Below are 18255 nucleotides of genomic sequence, written 5' to 3'. Positions count from 1 at the left end.
ACACACACACACACACACACACACACACACACACACACACACACACACACCATATCATTAGATTAAAGCCTTTGAGTTTCTGTGACCTCCTCCCCCATCTGTTAGATGGCCAGCGGCCACTAATGAGGATATTCCCCAGGGAAAGAGCCCATCTGCAAAATCTTTACCACCAAGTCTTAGGCTGGTGGATTAAGACAGACAGGGTAAGAACCCTGTGTGGCTTGGGGGACTTTAGGCTGTGTACCGCACCACTGGTCCCTGCTCCCCGGCAGCTCTGGGAGGAAGCCTGTAGGCCGTGGCTGAGCCTGCAGTCGGAAAGAGGGGATGTCACAGATGACCCAGGGCACCTCTCTCACGTTACACAGGAGGAGCTTTCATCCTCCTGGAGCTGGCAAAGGAACACTGGAACCCAACGCCTAGTTGTCTGTATCACAGATCAGGTTCTCATTACTGCCTGAGCAGCACAGGCTCACAGCCCTGTGGGCAGAGCCCCAGAGACAAGTCCCTAGGGCTCCACAGGCCAGGTCTTTAAAGGGGACTCATCCTTGGCTTCCGTAGTAGCTCTTTGGAGAGGTGGCCAGGCCCCAAGGCAAATTGTACCTCCTGAATAATTTGATCTGGTGAGCCCCCAGAGCATATGATGTTGGTTCCAGCAAGGACAATTAGAAAGGGCTTCCAGGTGAAGAGTCAAAACATATTTTTTTTAACCAATTTATTTTATTTTATGTGTGTTTGGTGTTTTGCCTGCATGTCTGTCTGTGTGAAGGTGACAGATCCCCTGGAACTGGAGCTACAGACAGTTCCGAGCTGCTGTGTGGGTGCCGGGAATCGAACCTGGGTCCTCTGGAAGAGTAGCCTGTGGTCTTAACTGCTGAGCCATCTCTCGAGCCCCTTACCATAATTTTTTAAAAGGTTTCATCTTTAATTATGTGTGTGCGTGCATGTCTGTGTGGTTATTTGCATGTAAGTGCAGCTGTCCTTACAGGCCAGAGGTGTTGGATACCCACCAGAGGTAGAATTACAGAGAGTTGTGAGCCAGCTGCCATGAGTGCTGGGAACCGAACTCAAGTCCTCTGCGAGAGCAGTATGGGCTCTTAACCACTGAGCCATCTCTGAAGAGAGCTGTGTCCAGAGCACCATTATACCACATTTTAAACTGTTGTGGTACCCAGTGTTAGGAGAGTGGGTTATATGGGGAGACCTCTTGATGTATGAGCCGATTAGCCGGCTGGGATAAGACGGAGCTGATGGCATCTGTGAAACACTGTGGAAAAGCATCTCACCCACGTCTCCAGCCACCCCCCCCAGCCCCTCCCTGGGATGCTAGCTCAGGCTCCAGCCCACAGTAACCAAGCTCAGAGGACCAAGGACAGGCCGAGGTCCTCTGAGCTTGGCAGAGGGTATGCCAACCACCTGCGTCCTCCCTGCAGGGCTATGACTCCTTGGTGCAGAACCCGCCTGGCCAGCTGCAGAGCCACAGGGCTCGGCTCCACCAGCAGATCAGCAAGGAGCTGCGGATGAGGACTGGTGCTGAAAACCTCTACAGGTGAGCCCCCGCTACCCGCCTGGCCCCGGACTGGGTAGCGATCCTGTCATCAGTCAGAAAGAGGGACACATGGGCCCCGACATGGCTGCCGCTCAGGTTCTAGTAGCCTTACTATATACTTCATTGTTCAGCCTAGACATTCACAGGCAAACCAGGCCCCTTCCCACCTCTGGGCCTTCCCATATATGCTTGGCCAGAGGACCAAAAGCCTCTTTAGGAGGCCCGACAGTATCTAGTGAACCTCAGAGGCTGCTCTGAAGAGGCTGTGCATGGTAGGCGGCCGGGCACTCCAAGGTTGGAGACCTTGAAAGTGGGCCTTCTGACTCAGGCTGCTTCCTCTAAGCGCAGCAACATTGTGCATTCTGATCTCCCCACAGCCTTTGCAACCCATGCTCTGCAGGAACCCCAGGCCCATACCCCCTCAACATCTTTCCCCTTCCCTGTCATCAGAGACCTCCCAATACAGACACATGGAGGGCTGGCTGTGCCCAGAGGCCAGGGAACTTGGGGTTGGAATCTCAACGGTGTTGGAGAATAAGCTGTAAGAGGAGGCATAGGGGCTGGAGAAACAGTTCAGTGGTTAGGAGCACTGTCTGTTCCTCCAAAGGACCTGGGTTCAATTCCCAGCACCCACATGGCAACTCACGACTGTCCATAACCCCAGTTCCAAGGGTTCTGACACCTTTATACTAATGCACATGAAATTAAAAAAAAAAAAAAAAAGAGGAGGCATCATAGGAGAAGAGGAAGGCACCTCTGAGCCAGCCCCACTATTGCCATGCTTACTCCGGCAGTGGGGCCTAGCCTAGCAGCACTCGGCCCCATTTGGATGTGCTCTGAAGCTTGGGTAGAGCGTAGAGCGGGAGAGCTGCTGTGGGTCTGGGTCACTGGATCTCCTGAGGCATGGGTCTTTCCCCACTTCCCTGTCCTCTCCCAGAGCCACCCGCAACAGCTGGGTCCGAGAGACAGTCGCCTTGGAGCTGAGTTATGTCAACTCCAACCTGCAGCTGCTGAAAGAGGAGCTGGCGGAGCTGAGCAGCAGCATAGATGTGGACCAGCCAGAGGGGTGTGAGACCCCAGGCGGGGCATGCACACCCGTGTGGAGGGGACACCTGGGTGATGGGAGCCTCGGGACGGGACTCCAGGCCCCCTCTATGGGCAGTGGGTCTAGAGCCCATTCTTCTGGTTCTAGTGAAAGTGTTACTATTCCCATGATCCCCCTGGGCCTGAAGGAAACCACGGAGTTGGACTGGGCCACACCCCTGAAGGTAAATGCTGGCCTGTCAACCTTGAGGGGAGTGGCCCTGAAGTGGGCTGAGGGGGATTAGATGCTTCCTAATGTAATCATCTCACTGAACAAATGAGGAAGCTGGGGCAGAGCGGGGAGGAAGGACTGGCTCTGCCATCCTGCTTCCTAATTCTTCTGGTCCTCACAACCCAGGCTAAGGGGCATAGGAACGTTTGGATTGGGACCCTGCCCCAGAATGACTATGACCATGATGAATGACTATTCTGGGTGGCCCAGAATGACCACCAGGTTCCAGGATCCCCTGTACAGGGTCCCCTGGCTCAGGGACATCCCCCATCTAGTACCTATTCTTTGAAGGACCCAGAGAAGGTTCAGACCCCAGAACAGGCCATGTCCCTTCTTCTAGAGCCTGTAGGGCCCCATGGGAAAGTGACATGACCTTATGACTAAGTGTCTGAGCCTCCAAGGTGGCAGATGAGTGAATGTGTGTAAAAATGGTACCTACAAGAATCCTGGCCCAGTTCTGTATTAGGAACCCAGGGCTTGGGGACCAGAACACCAGCATCCACCAATGTCCCCACCCTCCTCTCCCGGGTCTTCAGCCCTTCTCCTTGGCCCCTCCCAACCCTAGAGCAGGCTGCCAGGCATAGAGGGCCCCAAGGGCACTACCTGTTCTCCCATCAGGAGCTGATCTCTGAGCACTTTGGAGAAGATGGTTCCTCCTATGAGACAGAGATCCAGGAACTAGAGGACCTACGGCAGGTGGGTGGGCTGCTCCCCCTCTTGTCGCTCCAGAGACAGAAGAGGAAGACAGAAGGTTGGATCCCAGTGTAGGGGTTCACAGGGAATCCCCACATGCTGGGAGGAAATCTGGGAGATGGGCATGGCCAGTGTTCACAGAAGGACCTGGGACTCCATTCTGTCCATGCTCTGTTGCTCTGGGAAGTGGCGGGGCCTGTCCCTTCCTCCGGGCAGTGTACTGTTTACTTGGCCTCTTGTGCCAGGCTGCCCTCAGAGTCCCTAGGATAGCAAATGCTCCTTGGGGACGGTGCCCACGCTGTTCCAAGGGTGCATCATGATGGTGGGTCTTAGAACCGGGCCCAGTCAGACTCTCCCTTGTAGGCCACGAGGACTCCCAGCCGAGACGAGGTAGGCCTGGATCTGCTTGCAGCCTACTATAGCCAGCTCTGTTTCCTGGATGCACGTTTCTTCAGTCCCGCCCGGAGCCCAGGGCTGCTCTTCCACTGGTAGGGGCTAGCAGCAGATGTGGAGGCCCTGGGATGGGAGAGGCCAGGTTGTTATGGGACCCATACCCACCCTGACACCATGCCACAGGTACGACTCGCTCACGGGGGTCCCGGCACAGCAGCGGGCTCTGGCCTTCGAGAAGGGCAGTGTACTGTTTAACATTGGGGCACTCCACACGCAGATCGGAGCGCGGCAGGACTGCGCCTGCGCCGAGGGCGCCACCCATGCCACTGAGGCTTTCCAGAGGGCTGCTGGTGAGGGCAGTAGACCATAGCAAGAGGGGTATGGCGCCCATCTCTGTGGCAGGAACTAACTAGGGTTGGTGGACATGGCCTCACTGTATGAGAAACCGCACATAAACCCTTCGGTGGAAAGTTTAGAAAGCAGACTTGGTGGGCATGGGAAATTCCTGCCCGTGTGAGTTCTCTATTCATCTCCAGGGGCTTTCAGACTCCTGAGAGAGAACTTCTCCCATGCACCGAGCCCAGACATGAGTGCCGCCTCCCTCTCCATGCTGGAGAAGCTCATGGTTGCCCAGGCACAGGAGTGCATCTTCAAAGGCTTCCTGCTGTCAGCCTCTGCAACACCTGACAACGGTCTGGCTCAGCTGCAGTTGGCTCAGGAAGCTGCCCAGGTGAGGCCAAGGAGCCCTGCCCTTGAGTGGAACCAGGGCCGGGTTGGGTTGCAGCCAGGTCAGGCAAGGATGGGCAGCCCCCAATGAGGCAGCCACATCTAGTGCTCTGTGTCGCTGTGTCACTCCTTAAAGCCGGTGGCTGTCCTGGTTCTCGAGGTCCTGAGAACAGGGACTGAGGCCTCTGATGCCTCTGATGCCCAGGTCTGGCTCAGTTTGGAGTCTAGGGAGAGGCTTGTGGAATGTGGGCAGAGTAGATGGAGATTGAGCCTAGGGTGCATAGGCCAGGAACTTAAGCTGTGTACCTGGGGCTGACTGGCCTTATCCCTAGAGCTCCCTGGGCCCAAGGAAAGGCAGAAGCTCCATTTGCACCCCATTGCCTGTTGGCAGGTGTCAGCTGAGTATGGCCTTGTGCACCGGGCCATGGCCCAGCCGCCTGTCAGAGACTACCTGCCCACCTCCTGGACTAACCTGGCACGTGTCAAGGCTGAGCACTTCTGCGCCCTGGCCCACTATCACACAGCCATGGCCCTCTGCGAAAGCTCCTGTGAGTGTCACCAACCCCACATGCCCATGTGTACCCGCAAAGGCTCCCTTCCTCCGGCTCATGGCCTCTCTGACCCCTCACAGCAGCCAAGGGAGAACTCTCAAGGCAGGAGCACGCCTCCCAGCCCTCAACTACCTGTGAGCCCCAAGGCCCCACGCTGCCGCAGCACCCGGAGGAACGCAGGAAACTTGGTGAGGCATCACAGACAGGGCCCTGGGCCAAATGTGGCAGGGTGCCCCCCATAGTCACTCAGCAGCTGATCACCCGGGGGTGCTAGAAACTGCTGAGAGCGGTTCTCGGGGGTGCTGGGTAGGTGGCAACATAGCGACATAGCTGGGGACACCTCTTCCCTTGCTCTACTGTTTGGCCTGGCAGAGTTTTCCAAATCTGGCCAACCATGTCTGACCCTGTGGCCCATTCCACTTCCTGATGCATCCTGAGACAGAGGGTCCGGGGCCCAGCCTGGAAGGGCCAGCAGGCGGAGAACCCTTTTGCTTGCGTGCGTGCGTGCATGACAGTGCTATGCCTGTGCACAGCCAAGGCCCACCTGAAGCGTGCCATCCTGGGCCAGGAGGAGGCGCTGCGGCTTCACACTCTGTGCAGAGTCCTGCGCCAGGTGGACCTGCTCCAGGTTGTGGTGACACAGGCCCTGCGGCACTCGCTGGCCAAGTACTCGGAGCTTGAGCGCGAGGATGACTTCTTCGAGGCTGTGGAGGCCCCCGACATCCAGCGTGAGCGCCCAGGGCCCTTTGGGATGAGTATGCTAGTCAGAGAGGCCAGCTGAGCCCCTGCAGAGGCGGTCAGCAAGGTTCGGCAGCACATGTCTGTGTTCCCAGCCCAGTACTAGGGAGGCTGGGTCAGGAGGGTAAGGTTGAAGGGCAGCATGGGTTGCAGAGTGAAACCCTGAAACTCTCTTTGGGTGGCCGGGGAGGCAGGCTTGGCTGCAGAGTGAAGCCTGCATCAGGCCAGCATCCCTGCCACCTCCTTCCCCACTTGACTCATACAAGGCAAGAGGGGACAGAGACACAGTGCCAGTTGGGGCTCCCTGGTCAATTCCTGGAAGCCTCTATCTATTCAGGGAGCTGGTACAGCCATGGCTGTCAGTAGGGACAGCTAGGCTTTAAAGACCCAGGAAAGGTACAGGCCACACACTCCTCTGAGTTGAGCCAAGACCCACTGGTGGAACTCTGGTTCCGGGAGGACCAAGGGACTGGAGTTCAGCTCCAATTCTCTCCCTCCTGCCCGGTCAGCCAAGACCCAGCAGGCACCAGAGGTGAAGATGCCCAGCCTGTCCCAGATGAAGGTGATCGACTTCTTCCATCGTCTGGTGAGCAGGCCGGTTCTTCCTCCCTGTCCCTCTTCCCTTTGCCCCCTCAGCTGTTCCTGCTCCAGGGTGCGTGAGCTAAGATGGGGTGCCAGACAGGTCAGGGCTCCTTGACCTGCCACTCAGCCAGGCCTCTATCACTTCCCTCCCCACCAGGGTCCCCTGTCTGTGTTCTCAACCAAGAACCGGTGGCAGCTGGTAGGACCGGTGCGCATGACCCGAGGAGAGGGTGGCTTCGGTTTTACCCTGAGGGGGGACTCCCCCGTCCTCATCGCTGCCGTCGTTCCCGGGGGCCAGGCTGAGGTAAAGCCCCCCCCAGGTCCCCCCCCCACCGTGCTGAGGTCCTAGACCGTCCTGGTGAACTGCTGTGACCTCACTGACCCGCCTTCTCCATAGTCTGCCGGCCTGAAGGAGGGTGACTACATCGCGTCGGTGAATGGGCATCCTTGCAAGTGGTGGAAGCACGTGGAGGTGGTGGCCCAGCTGAGGGGCACGGGCGAGGAAGGCGTGAGCCTGGAGGTCGTGTCCCTGCTGCCCGGCCCCGAACCACGCAGCACGGTGAACCCTTGTCCCGGGGAGAAGATTCCCAACCCTCTGCCCTCCCCAGCCCTGGTCCTCCCCCTGGGTACTCGGGAGGCCTCAGAGAGAAGGTGGGCAGGTGGCCTCGACTGGGGGGTAGCCACCTGTGACGGTGCCTCCACAGTGTGGCTACTGCCCTGCTCCAAGTGAAGCTTCCAGACTAATTTGTCCCCAGAACAGAAGCTTTTAAACCAGTCTGTTCCAGAGGTCACGTCCACCCAGCATGGTCACTCTGGGGGTTGGGTGGCAAGCAGCAGACAAGCAGCGCCACAGGGTCACTTCAAATGCCCCCAACACGTCCCTAACACACCCAGAGAGCCACCTCTTCCCTGGGTGGCCGCCGATAGAGCAGGCAGTGGCGGCTGACCATGTCCATCTCTGTCCTGGCTCCAGGGACCCCGACGTTCAGCACTGCTGTGGGGCCAGAGAGAGTGTGGTTTTGAGACACCGGTGTCTGCACGTGCCCGCCCCTGGCCCATCCTTGGCTGGAGCCGCAAGACCAGACAAAACAAACCCAGGAGCCACCCTGACCCCTGCACCAACAGGAACTGTGTCACCTGTCCCTGAGTTGGGCACCCTGTACCCCTGTGTGATCAGAGGGGGGCACCTTCCTGGGCACAGCACCCTGTAACCAGCTCCAGCCAGCCAGGGGTGCCTAGTGCATTCTGTCCCTCTGCTCTAGGGGACCATCAGGCTGCCCCCTACCGTGCTTCGAGCTAGAGATGTCTATTAAAAATGCTGGTCAGAGGAGGTGAGTCGGAGCCCAGTGCTGGGGCCGTGGCTACTTCACTCCAGCGGGAATATGTCTCAGTGCACTCTGGACACAGGGTTTACACGGTTGCCTCTCTGCCAAGGGCAGCAGGGATGGCGCTATCCTCCTGGCTCCTGCCATGCCCTGTCAACTCTGCTGCTGCCTGTCTCTATCCTCAAGTCCGGTTGCTTTGGGTGTGTATCCTCAGGGCCCTCCCCTGAATAGTAAGATTCTGCCTGATACACAGTAGCCCTTCTGGCCACCTGTCTCCCTTGCTGGTTAGTCGGTCTCTCTGTGTGAGGGTCCCAGCAAAAGCATTTTATCTGCAGCCCAGCTTTCAGACCAGCCTGATGCCCATTCCACCTGCTTTCGTGCAGGCCCTGGCAGGTCCCTCAGAAGGGTGGGCTTAGGCTCTGGATTCCAAAAGGACAGATTGGGGGCCACCATGTGGGAAGCAAGTCCTGAACTGTGCATGAAGCCATGAAGATGTTCTCCCTCAAAGTTCCTGAAAGGTTCTGTGGAAACAGAAAGGCTTCGAGTATCCCCGTGGTAGAGTATGAATGAAGACGGTGTGTGTGTGTGTGTGTGTGTGTGTGTGTGTGTGTTCCTGTTTAATCCCCAGAACTAGAAAAACAAACAAAATCAGATGGGGAACTTGCTCCCTGTGACCACCAGGGGGCAGCTGTCACCCACTCATGCAGCCCTAGGAAGCTGCAGCTCTTCCAACACCCATGAACCTGAGGAAGGGCCAGGAAAGAGGCAGCCGGCTCCTCCCTCGTTCCCTGCCCCCCACTCCGTAGTCAGCGCCCCACAGCCTTTCATCCTCCAGCCTCTGCTGAGGGGCTCCCAGTAGAGAGCACCTGAGCCCATGCTCTAGCTCTGCTCACACAGTGCAGGGCTCTGCTGTATTTCACCCCGTGCAGGCATCAGCACCACGGTCCAGCGGGTGCACTTAGGGCGTAAGCACGTGAGTCTGAAAGATCCAAGTGCAGCTTTTGCCCGAAGTTAGGAGAGGCTCCTAGGGGACCCAGATGTGTTCCTCATCATTCACCTGCCCTCCTGGGACAATCTCCAGCTCAGCAAGATGGTCAAGGTCACTTGGGCTCCTCGGCACTTGTTAATTTCATTAATCAAACCATGTGTCATGGAGGCCATTACACGATAATCAGGGATGACAAGGTTGGCAGCCCTTGTGGAGGATAGTGAATGTGGGACCCCCGGCCCACATTCAAGATGAAGAGGGCAGGAGCTGCCCCTCACGTCCTGCCCAGTGTTTCTAGGCCCCCTCGGCCTGTCTATACACTCTGCTGACCTCACCGAGGCTGGGCCTCCGCTCCTTGGCCCTTGCTAACTGAGCTCTCCACCTTAAGTCAGAAGACCACTGCCCAAAAGTTTCACCATTTTTAGGGGTCTCTCTCTTCAGGCTGTGCCTGTGCCACAGTGACTCCTCTCAGATGATGTCAGGCGCAGCTCTGTGTCACCGTGTCTGAGTGGGTCATCCCTGCACTCCCAAGAATGATATGAGTGTGCATGGAACACACAGTCCCTGGGCAGGCAGAGGTCCCTGGCTGAGGCCCAGCTGTCAAGATGGGAAAGCTCCCGGGACCAGGTTCCCTGGGGCTGGAGTTCTGTATAGGTGAGGACAGAGGGGTAAGGAAGCCCTACCTATCACTCTGTGGACTTTTTTTAGATGGCAACTGAGTGTAGGTAACACACACAGGCGCTGGGGGAGCCAGCTGGAGGGGCCCTGCATCTGAAGGGTCCTGGCCCTGATGTTAACAACACAGGCCAGATCCCCTCGCGGACCAGCTGATGAGCACCCCCACCAGGAGTGTGAGCAATCCTGGTTCTGGCCCATTTACCCTGGCATGTGTCTTCCTGCTCCCCCACCCACCCCCCCACAGTTCCCCAAACCTTCCTACCTAGCCTTCAGGGTCAATGTCCCTTCCTTAGGCAGCTCTGGCTTGGCCACACCCCTGCTCCAGACTGCAGCCGCTTCCGGCCCAGCCACATAATGCTTACTACTGTGGATCATAGGTGGACCCTGGGGTCATGATCAAGGAGCTGGCCAGCTGGCCAGTGAGGGCCCAGAATACCCGAGGAAAACACACGACATATGTCACACACACGTGCTGGCTGAGAGGAAAGAAGGGGGACCTGCCTGTCTCCTCATAGCCTCCGCAGACCCAGGGTCCATCGCCAGCAAACAGAACATAAGGCCGGTAGCAGTGGGGTGTCTGTGCGCAGCTACCGAGCCCGCACCCCAAGGCACCTCATACCACGTAGGAGGGTTTTATTTTCGGAGTGGCTCCCTGGGCAGGGGGCTGAAGCATGTATGTGCTGCGATCCCGTTTTGCTTTGCCAACAAAAAACTGCAGAGAGGGGAAAAGGCAAACTCCGTTTTGCTTGAATCAGCAGTGAGAGGCCTGGAGATTAATGTGGGAGAGGGAGGCGCAGGAGAGAGAGTGGGGGTGGGGATGGAGTGAGGGCGGGGGCGCGAGTGGAGTGGGGGTTTGGTGATGGATAGTCAAATAAAGATGGACAGGTGGAAGGAACCCTCAGCCTCAGGGCCTTCAGGGCCACCGCCTTCTAGGCCCCTCCTTTTGCATGTGTGCTTTGGGTCTGAGGCTGTGCCCAAGCCCAGCACCTCCACCTACCATGCCCACCCCCATACCCATCAATATTTTATTTTTGTTCCTCGTTCCCTCTGGCCAGGGATTTTTTTTAGTTCATCGGCAGGCATGGGAGCGAGGGACAGGAGCTCCCAGGCCAGGGAGATGGTTCTCCACCCCACCCCACCCCACCCCACCCCACCCCCGCCCATCTACTGTCATACACTGCATGGCTGGAGTGTCCAAGGAAGAGGGGCAAAGACGAAAGCCAGACACATGGCCTTCCTGATGGGGCACATGGGCCAGGAGCCCATAGTAGGGGGCTTAGTGGAGTTTCTGGCTGGGTCCTGGCTCTGAGTGGGGCATGATAACTGGTGTAGGACAGACGCAGGGGCAGGGCAACAGGGACTGGGGCTGCGACAGCCAAGCTAGTAGAAGGGACAGTTAGGTTTCGTTGTGTATGCCTCAGCATCTCAGAATAGGAAGAGAAAGCGAAAACCTGCCTCTAGCCTTGGAGGAGCCTGATAACTCTAGCCTTAGCCACTGTTAAGGCCTCTGGGAAGCCATGATCAGAGAGCAGCCATCACGCAGTGGTGGGTGGGACAACAAGATTTCTGGGACATTGGGAGCCCAGGACTCTGGTTCCCTCAGGGGTAGAGAGGCCGTTGGTCCTGTTCAGAGGGCAGAAGACACTGGCCAGGCCTTTTCCTGCTGTGGCTCAGGAAAAGGTCCTCTGAGCCACTGCACCCCTACAAGTCTCTCAGACTCACAGAAGTCACCAGCCCCCTCGCTGAGGTTCCTCCCTCTCAGCTCTGAGTAGGTGAGGGGGCGGGGCCGAAGCAGAGCACCTCCGTGTCCACAGCATGCTGCTCCTCTGTGACTCTGTGACCAACAGAACAGGGACAGAGGGGCCCCAACCCTGCCCCTGTCCACCCCTAAAGCCTGTGTCCCATTCTCCAGCCCCCCCCAACACCCCCACACACCAGGCTATAGTAGTGTTCTGGTCCCCTGAGGCCCCAGCACTGCCCTACTAGGAACACATTTCCTTGTCACTCCCCTTTTCTGTGTCCCCAACTTCGTCACCCTCACACTTCCCTTCTCCTCCTCCAACTACTATGCTGATTGTTTTTGTCAAGTCAAGCCAGGGGTGGGATCCAGGCACATGCCTGTGATCCCAGCACTCAGGGAGGCAGAGGCAGGGGAATCACTGTGAATTTGAGGCCAGCCTGGTCCACAAAGTGAGTCCAAGACAGACAAGGCTACACAGAGAAACCTTGTCTCAGAATTTTATTTTTATTTTTATTTTGTCAACTTGACACAAATTAGAATCACCTGGAGAAAAAGGAACCCCATCAAGGAATTGCCTCCATCAGATTGGCCTGTGGGCCAGTCTGTAGGGGGCATTTTCTTGATTGACCTTTGGTGTGGAGGAGCCAGCTCACTGTAGGTGGTGCCTTCCTGGCACAGGTGGTCCTAGGTAGGAAGAAAAAAAAAAAAGCAAGCTGAGCAAGCCCTGGAGAGCAAGCCAGCATGCTTCTGCCAGGCTCCTATCAGCCTGACCTCACCCCCCAATCACTGGCCTACCACCACCGTCACCATCTCTGTTGCTGAAATGTCTGGTCTGGGCCTGGGCAACCATGAGCTATGACTCCAGGAAATGGGGTAGGGTTGCTAGTGGGACCTATGGGTGCTGGTATGCAAGTAAGTGGACACCAAGGAAATGAAGCAGATGCTGGGTGTGGTCTCTGGCTGGAGGGAAGGGCCAACGTCACCTGAAGCCCAGAGGAAAGTAACAGGCCAGAGAAGAGGGGAGGACAGCATGGAGACCCCAGGGAGAAGTCTGGGAGCGCCTAGAGGAGGAAGTCAAGGTGGGCTGGAAAGTGGTTAGGGCTGGTTGCAGAGCCTTGGATTGAGAAGGCAGCCCCCTGTGTGAGGTTGGGTTGTGGACTTCAGGCTTGGGGCGTGGGGAAGCTGAGCAAGAGGCCCCAGTCTGAGGTCCCATCCTTCCTGGAGTTAGTCTGCTCCCCTCACAACCGAGTCTCTGAGCTTACCTGTCATCCCAGGAGCCCTAAGAGGCCTGTGGCCAAGAAGGGGTCCACAGCAGCCTGGACTGGCTGCTGCTCTATGTGTCCACCTCGGGGTGGCCCAGGCCCCATGCCCATGCATAATGCAGTATTTACCTGCGGGGTGATTGGCAGCCACTCTGACTTCCCCTCCCCCGCAGCCCCAGCCGTTGAGCCAGACGTGCATTAAGGCGGGGAGTGACTTATCGAGCTGTCAGGGGGAGCGTTTTAAGACAGAATTATAGGGGAGAGGAAAAAGATTTTTACCAAATTAATGAAAAATCAATCTGGCCTCAAAAATCCATTAGCCCTCATAATGCGCCTGTTCCAGGCTGAGCCGCACAGTCCAATATCGGCTGTTAAATACCGCAGTGGCTCCCCCGCGGCCCGCCATTCATTACAGGCGGGCAGTGTTTACTTCTGAGACTGACACCTGCCCCTGTTGTCAGCCCAGAGCTCTTGGCTCCATGGCCCCCAGGAGGCCCCCAAGGCCCGGACCCCCATCCGGGAAGTGAGCCATTGGCTCCCTGACACACACCCAGATGGACGAGCAGGACCAGCGTGGGAAGCCACAGGGCGAAAGTGCAGACCTCAGCGAATGGTGGTATAGGCAAGATTGAGATGTGCTGTAGTAGACGGTGGTATCCGTGAGGAAAGAGCATGAGAATGAGGTGACCAGGGGATGAGGTGACTATGAAAGTAGCCATGGGAGTGTGGCCAGGTCCATGACACCTGGCAGGGTGTGGTTGCTGTGCGAAGGTGGGGTGGGGGAGGGGCACAGGGGTGGGGGTCCCTACTTAGGAGCTGTCATAAGCTGTTGCTGAGAGAGAGTCATGCAGCCATAAAGGTGACTACAGGGTGGCTGGTCACTTGGGGACCACCCTGAGGATCTAGGCAGCTCTCACCTGGGGACGAACTACCTACAAAAGCAGGTGGCTTTCCTGTCCTTTTCTATCCAAAGAGGAGGACAGTTGGGACCCAGCATTTAAAAACAGACTGGTCTTTTCAGATCATTTATTTATTTATTTATTTATTTATTTATTTATTTATTTATTTATTTATTTTTAATGTGAGTGCTCTATCTGCATGTACACCTGCACGCCAGAAGAGGGCGTCAGATCCCAGTATAGGTGGTTGTGAGCCACCATGTGGTTGCTGAGAATTGAACTCAGGACCTCTGGAAAAGCAGATGGTGCGTTAATCTGCTGAACCATCTCTCCAGCCAGAAAGGTCTAGTCTTGAGATCCCTTTTCCCCTCACTCCTAGGCCATATGATAGATGGGGCAATCCAGGGAGGCCAGCGAGAAGACTGGGGAAGCTAAAAAGGTTCAGGGTGGCTGAAGAAGCCGTGAGAGCTAAGATGGTCAAAGGAAGCTAGAGAAGCCTAGGGATGTTAGGGGTGGCAGGGAGGCTGAGGAGGCCAGAGAGGCATAGAGCAAGCTGCAAGCTGTAGAGGTCAGAGAAGTCAAAAGGACCTGTTCAACAGGAGGTCTGAGGCCGTCCACAGTCAGGCTTGGCTGAGGGGGCTTCTTCCCCATCTACATTCTGAGCCATCTGCTGGGCCAGGCTGAAAAAAGATGTCTGAGGTTGCTCTGTGCCCTGTGTGAGGCAAGTACGTGGCTAGGAGACTGGCTGGAGTCTCCTCATTAAATTGACAAAACCCTCCTTTCCCTCTCTATGGAATACTGTCTTGAGACGCTCGCTGCCATCCTGACAGCAGCCCTGGGACCCTAGAAGGAAGACAGAGTAGGCACCTATACTGGTTTCCTCAGGAGTCTCTCTTGGACATGGCCTCAGGCAGGTAGCATTTCTGAAGGAAAGGCCATTCTAACAATGCTTACCTGGGATTCAGTGCCCCTCAGGAGCTGTGCAGGCCATCCACCTCCAAGTCCTGATCCTCGGGGTCCCCTTGCCTGACGCTGCACTGGCCAAGGTCACGTGACCCACCCACCCACCACCCACCCCCGGTCCGCCTACCTTGCTCAGACTCACATTCCAGAAACCTCAGCTCCCAAAGCTGCCAAATGAATTGTGCGGTTTCTTTTCTCCATCAGTTCGTGAGAGAGTCCCTCGTGTGGAAGATGTACCGTGTGGTATTAACTACCCAGCGGGGAGCTTTGTCCTGTCTCTTGTTCCCCCGCCCCGCCCCCAAAAGCAGGTGGGTTGGTCAATAGCCTAACAGGAGAACCCAGCCACCTGCTCACTCCTCACCACTGTTTCCCCTGGAGCCAGACTGCCTGCCCAGGTCGTTTAGATTAACTCCCAATTCATTAGTGATGGAGGTAGGGTGAGAAGTGTGGGCGGCCCCGAGCCCTCTCTGCTGTCTAGAGTGTCCCCACAGGCTGCCAGAAGCCACCACGTAAACCAGTTTTCCACTATTGATCTGTGGCCGCGTAGACCAGCTGCAAGTCATCAGATAGACAGAGGGCTGGAGTAGCCCCACCTGCGTGACCCACCAGCATGGGCCCACCCATTCTGAAGGTTTTCCAGGGCCAGTTGCAGAATCCAAGTCACCATCGGCACACCTGCTGACCTGCCTGTCAGGGTCTCCTCTTACATCTCCCTCATATGCCTATCTTCAGGGTTCAAGAGGACACTCAGTATGCCTGTGCCTGCTTCCCTTTCTGGCCTATGGGTCTCATGCTGCCTATGGGCGCCTGGGTGCCCCCCCCCCACTAACCTCTATCACTAGCATCATGGTCTCCAAGGCAGTGTCTTGTCCTGGGACCCAAGGCCAATTAATCAGCAAGACAGCCATAGCCTAGTTTCTAGGGGTGGGGCTGAAGGCCAGGTATCCTCTGTAGGTGCCTGTTGGGGCAGTAGCTTGAACACTTGGAAACATCACACACTCCTGATGGAGAAGCAGTCCTGCTCCCATGGCCCCTGTCTGAGTGGACTAACCCCCAAGAGCCCAATCCAGCCTGTGTCTGTTCGATCAATAGCCAGGCACATCCTGTGCGTAGCGGATCTGCTGACCCAGGCCAGGCCTACTCCCTCCTGCTCTCCTCATCGATAGCGGATCATCCGGATCCCTGCTGGTCTCAGCCCCTTGGGGAGAGGCACTGCTGACCTGGCCCATTGCCCATACCAAGGCGCCACCCTGACACAGAGGTCAGACAATCAGTTGGTGGCATCGCCATTCTACTGTCTCTTCCGAGGTCCGTCAGGGCGGACACAGGAAAACAGTATAAGGCTTGCACCAGACTCCACCCCCAGCACTCTCCTACAGACCTGACCCGGGAGATGTTGCATGTCAGGTGTCATGGCTGGGATGACTTCCCAGATTGCAGGAGTGGGTCCTGTGCCAGGAGACTAGCTGCCTGAGGGTCTGGGGGAGGCAGTTCCGATGGAGATGTCTACCTCCTGCTTCAGCAACATCTGGCCTCTATGTCCTTACCAGCAGTGATTGGGGCAAAACAGACACAGGCCAAAAGAGCATATCTTTGAAGTGCGCCCTCTGTGTTTTATAATCCACTTGACCCAAGAGCTCATCACAGGGAGCTGGACAAGGGCTCCCTTGGCAAACACTCCATTCTAATGAGCCAGGGAGTAACAGGGGCCGAGCACGGGCAAGAACAGCAGCTGCTACTTGACGCTCAGGCACCAGAACGCAATAAGCTTAAGTGGGAAAGAAGAGGGTTTTGAAGAATTCTTAGGCATTCCCCTGCGCTGGCTGAAGAGGATCTAGTACCGCTGTGTGGCTAGACAGGATGGGGAGGAGGCAGGGCAGGTAGTTCACCTGATGAAGAAAATCTATGGACAAAGACACACCTGGCCATTGTGTGGATGTGGTTAGAGGGACTAAAGGGAGGTGCCTGGGGCTCCAATCTACTTCACAGGTCCTAGGCTAGACTTGGGTTCCTGTCTTAGCACCCAGAGAGGCTCACAGACCTGCCAGGATCATGCAGCGTATGGAGTCCAGCTGGGTTTGACCCTTTTACCTCCTGGAACGTTCAGGACACTTGGCTGCATCTGCCTGAAGGCAGCCCTCACCCTCTTGCCAGCAGTATCTATCCTCTGACCTGTAGCCATCCCCGCCGGGAGCCTGTGCCTTTTGCCTTGTGGAGGCTGTGGGTGGCCTCCTGCCTTCCCCACCTCATGACTGGCTTGACCAGGGCCTGTTCTTGGAACTGAGTTTTATGAATATTCTTAAACAGGAGGATCAATCAATTACTCCCAGAGTAAGGCCATTTTTCTGACCAGGACAAGCAGCATCCTACACCTCAAAAGAGCCTCCTGGCCGATCAATGGTGAGCGAGCAGCCCTTTAAATCCTCTGGGCTGGCGTCTCAGCCTCAGTGGCAGCCTGCCCTCTGCCCCTGCCAGGTCAGCAACCTTGGCCCAGTGCACGGGGGAGCCTGGAGACGCAGGAGCTCAGGGCAGGGAAGACAAAACGGCTCCTTTGACTCGGCCCTGATTCCTGCCACATCAGCACCCTGGCTTCAGCCAGCACCTCCCAGAGATCCCAGAGCACCATGCAGGTGGGTAACAGCAGTGTCCCAGTGATCCTACTGGCCCACAAGACTCCTAAGTTAGGCCTGGGGTGGTTCCTCTCCATGGAACCACACACAGCTTTCGCATCAGCACCTCAGGTAGTCCCTGGCTTGTTATTCCTCTGCAATCCTTCCTGGGAGCAGTGCATGTGACCCAGGAGCCACACCTGTTGCCTGAGCCCAGCAACCTCCAATCATTGCCTCCTCAGCTTCTAGAGCCCCCAGTTGGGCAGCCTGGCCCCACGCAAGCCCAGTCAGACAACTACTCCATATCCTGCCCAGACAGGCTTGAACTGGACCTCCACAGCCTATTAGAAAATAGTCCAAGGTTTCCTCTCAGCCATTTTCAGCATTGACATTAAGCATAGTGCTGCTAGGGCCATCCCTACTGTCCCCTCTGACTTCCCATCCTGCCATTCTGGTTCTCTGACCCACTGGTGGCACCTCCCTAGTTGGGCACCCCCTTCTCCTGTATCTCCTCTAGAGCATTCTATCAGGGGGACCCCCAGAGTGTTCCCCAGGGTGTCCCTCTGAGGCTCTGAGGATAGGTATCACTCAGCATGGCAGGGCAGAGGGGCCCTTGTCTAGGAGGTTAAGAGTCAAGAGAGGCTAAAGAGAAGCTGGAGAGCAGAGGCTCCAGAGGAAGCAAGGGGGAGGGGAGGGCAGCAGAGCTGTGTCCAGCATAGATTGATGTCTCTGGCGGCCGGCAGCCCAGAATGTTTTTAATGGTCCCTAAAGTCCTCGGTCAGCCAGCGCTGAGCTCAGCAGCTGCTTTGGACAGTCAGTAGGGCGTGGGCCACTGGGAGCCCACCTCAGGCCCCAGCCCCCACCGGATTGCCTCGCTCCATGCTGGGGATCCTGGAACTGTCCCCAGGAACTCAGGGCAATGGATACAGTCCTATCCCGGGCTTTCCCAGGCTCACATGATGACTCCTACATGCTGGGCTGGAAATATCCCACCCTTGGAGCCTTTCTGGGGGCAAGCAAAGAGAGGAAGCTTCCCCTGAACCCCACCCCATTTGTCACAGGCCCATTAGGTGCTGACAGCTACTTCCCATCTGCCCAGTCAGGGCAGGCAAAGCCCGCCTCCCCTCCCCCCACCCCATGACCATCCATCATGGGTTATCCACCTTGCCCTGTCCTGGGGGCTTCTGAGGGCAGCTTTCCCACAGAGGAATCCAGATGGGGAGCACCTGGGGGGAGTTGGATCCTC

The 18255-nt window shown here is 56.8% G+C and overlaps 1 protein-coding gene across 2 annotated transcripts in view; it reads left to right on the top strand.

Moving 5' to 3' along the window:
• The window catches only part of Rhpn1 (rhophilin Rho GTPase binding protein 1), a 10436-nt gene extending 2507 nt beyond the window's left edge, over nt 1-7929 (top strand). The window contains exons 2-15 of one of the 2 annotated variants that reach the window (XM_055626426.1): nt 1431-1546; nt 2484-2612; nt 2739-2814; nt 3480-3557; nt 3918-4042; nt 4131-4297; nt 4484-4677; nt 5065-5221; nt 5305-5412; nt 5758-5952; nt 6472-6548; nt 6702-6848; nt 6942-7103; nt 7518-7929. In XM_055626426.1, the coding sequence (XP_055482401.1) occupies nt 1431-1546; nt 2484-2612; nt 2739-2814; nt 3480-3557; nt 3918-4042; nt 4131-4297; nt 4484-4677; nt 5065-5221; nt 5305-5412; nt 5758-5952; nt 6472-6548; nt 6702-6848; nt 6942-7103; nt 7518-7691 (1905 nt within the window). In that variant the 3' untranslated portion in view covers nt 7692-7929. The remainder of the gene's footprint in view (nt 1-1430; nt 1547-2483; nt 2613-2738; nt 2815-3479; nt 3558-3917; nt 4043-4130; nt 4298-4483; nt 4678-5064; nt 5222-5304; nt 5413-5757; nt 5953-6471; nt 6549-6701; nt 6849-6941; nt 7104-7517) is intronic. The other variant, XM_055626425.1, reaches the window with a different exon arrangement.
• The last annotated feature ends 10326 nt before the right edge of the window (nt 7930-18255 follow it).

Source organism: Psammomys obesus, unplaced genomic scaffold, assembly GCF_907164565.1.
Source record: "Psammomys obesus unplaced genomic scaffold, mPsaObe1.curated_primary_1811, whole genome shotgun sequence".
Lineage (NCBI taxonomy): Eukaryota > Metazoa > Chordata > Mammalia > Rodentia > Muridae > Psammomys > Psammomys obesus.
The sequence above is the reverse complement of the archived record's forward strand: the minus strand, read 5'-3'. Positions and strand labels throughout refer to the sequence as shown.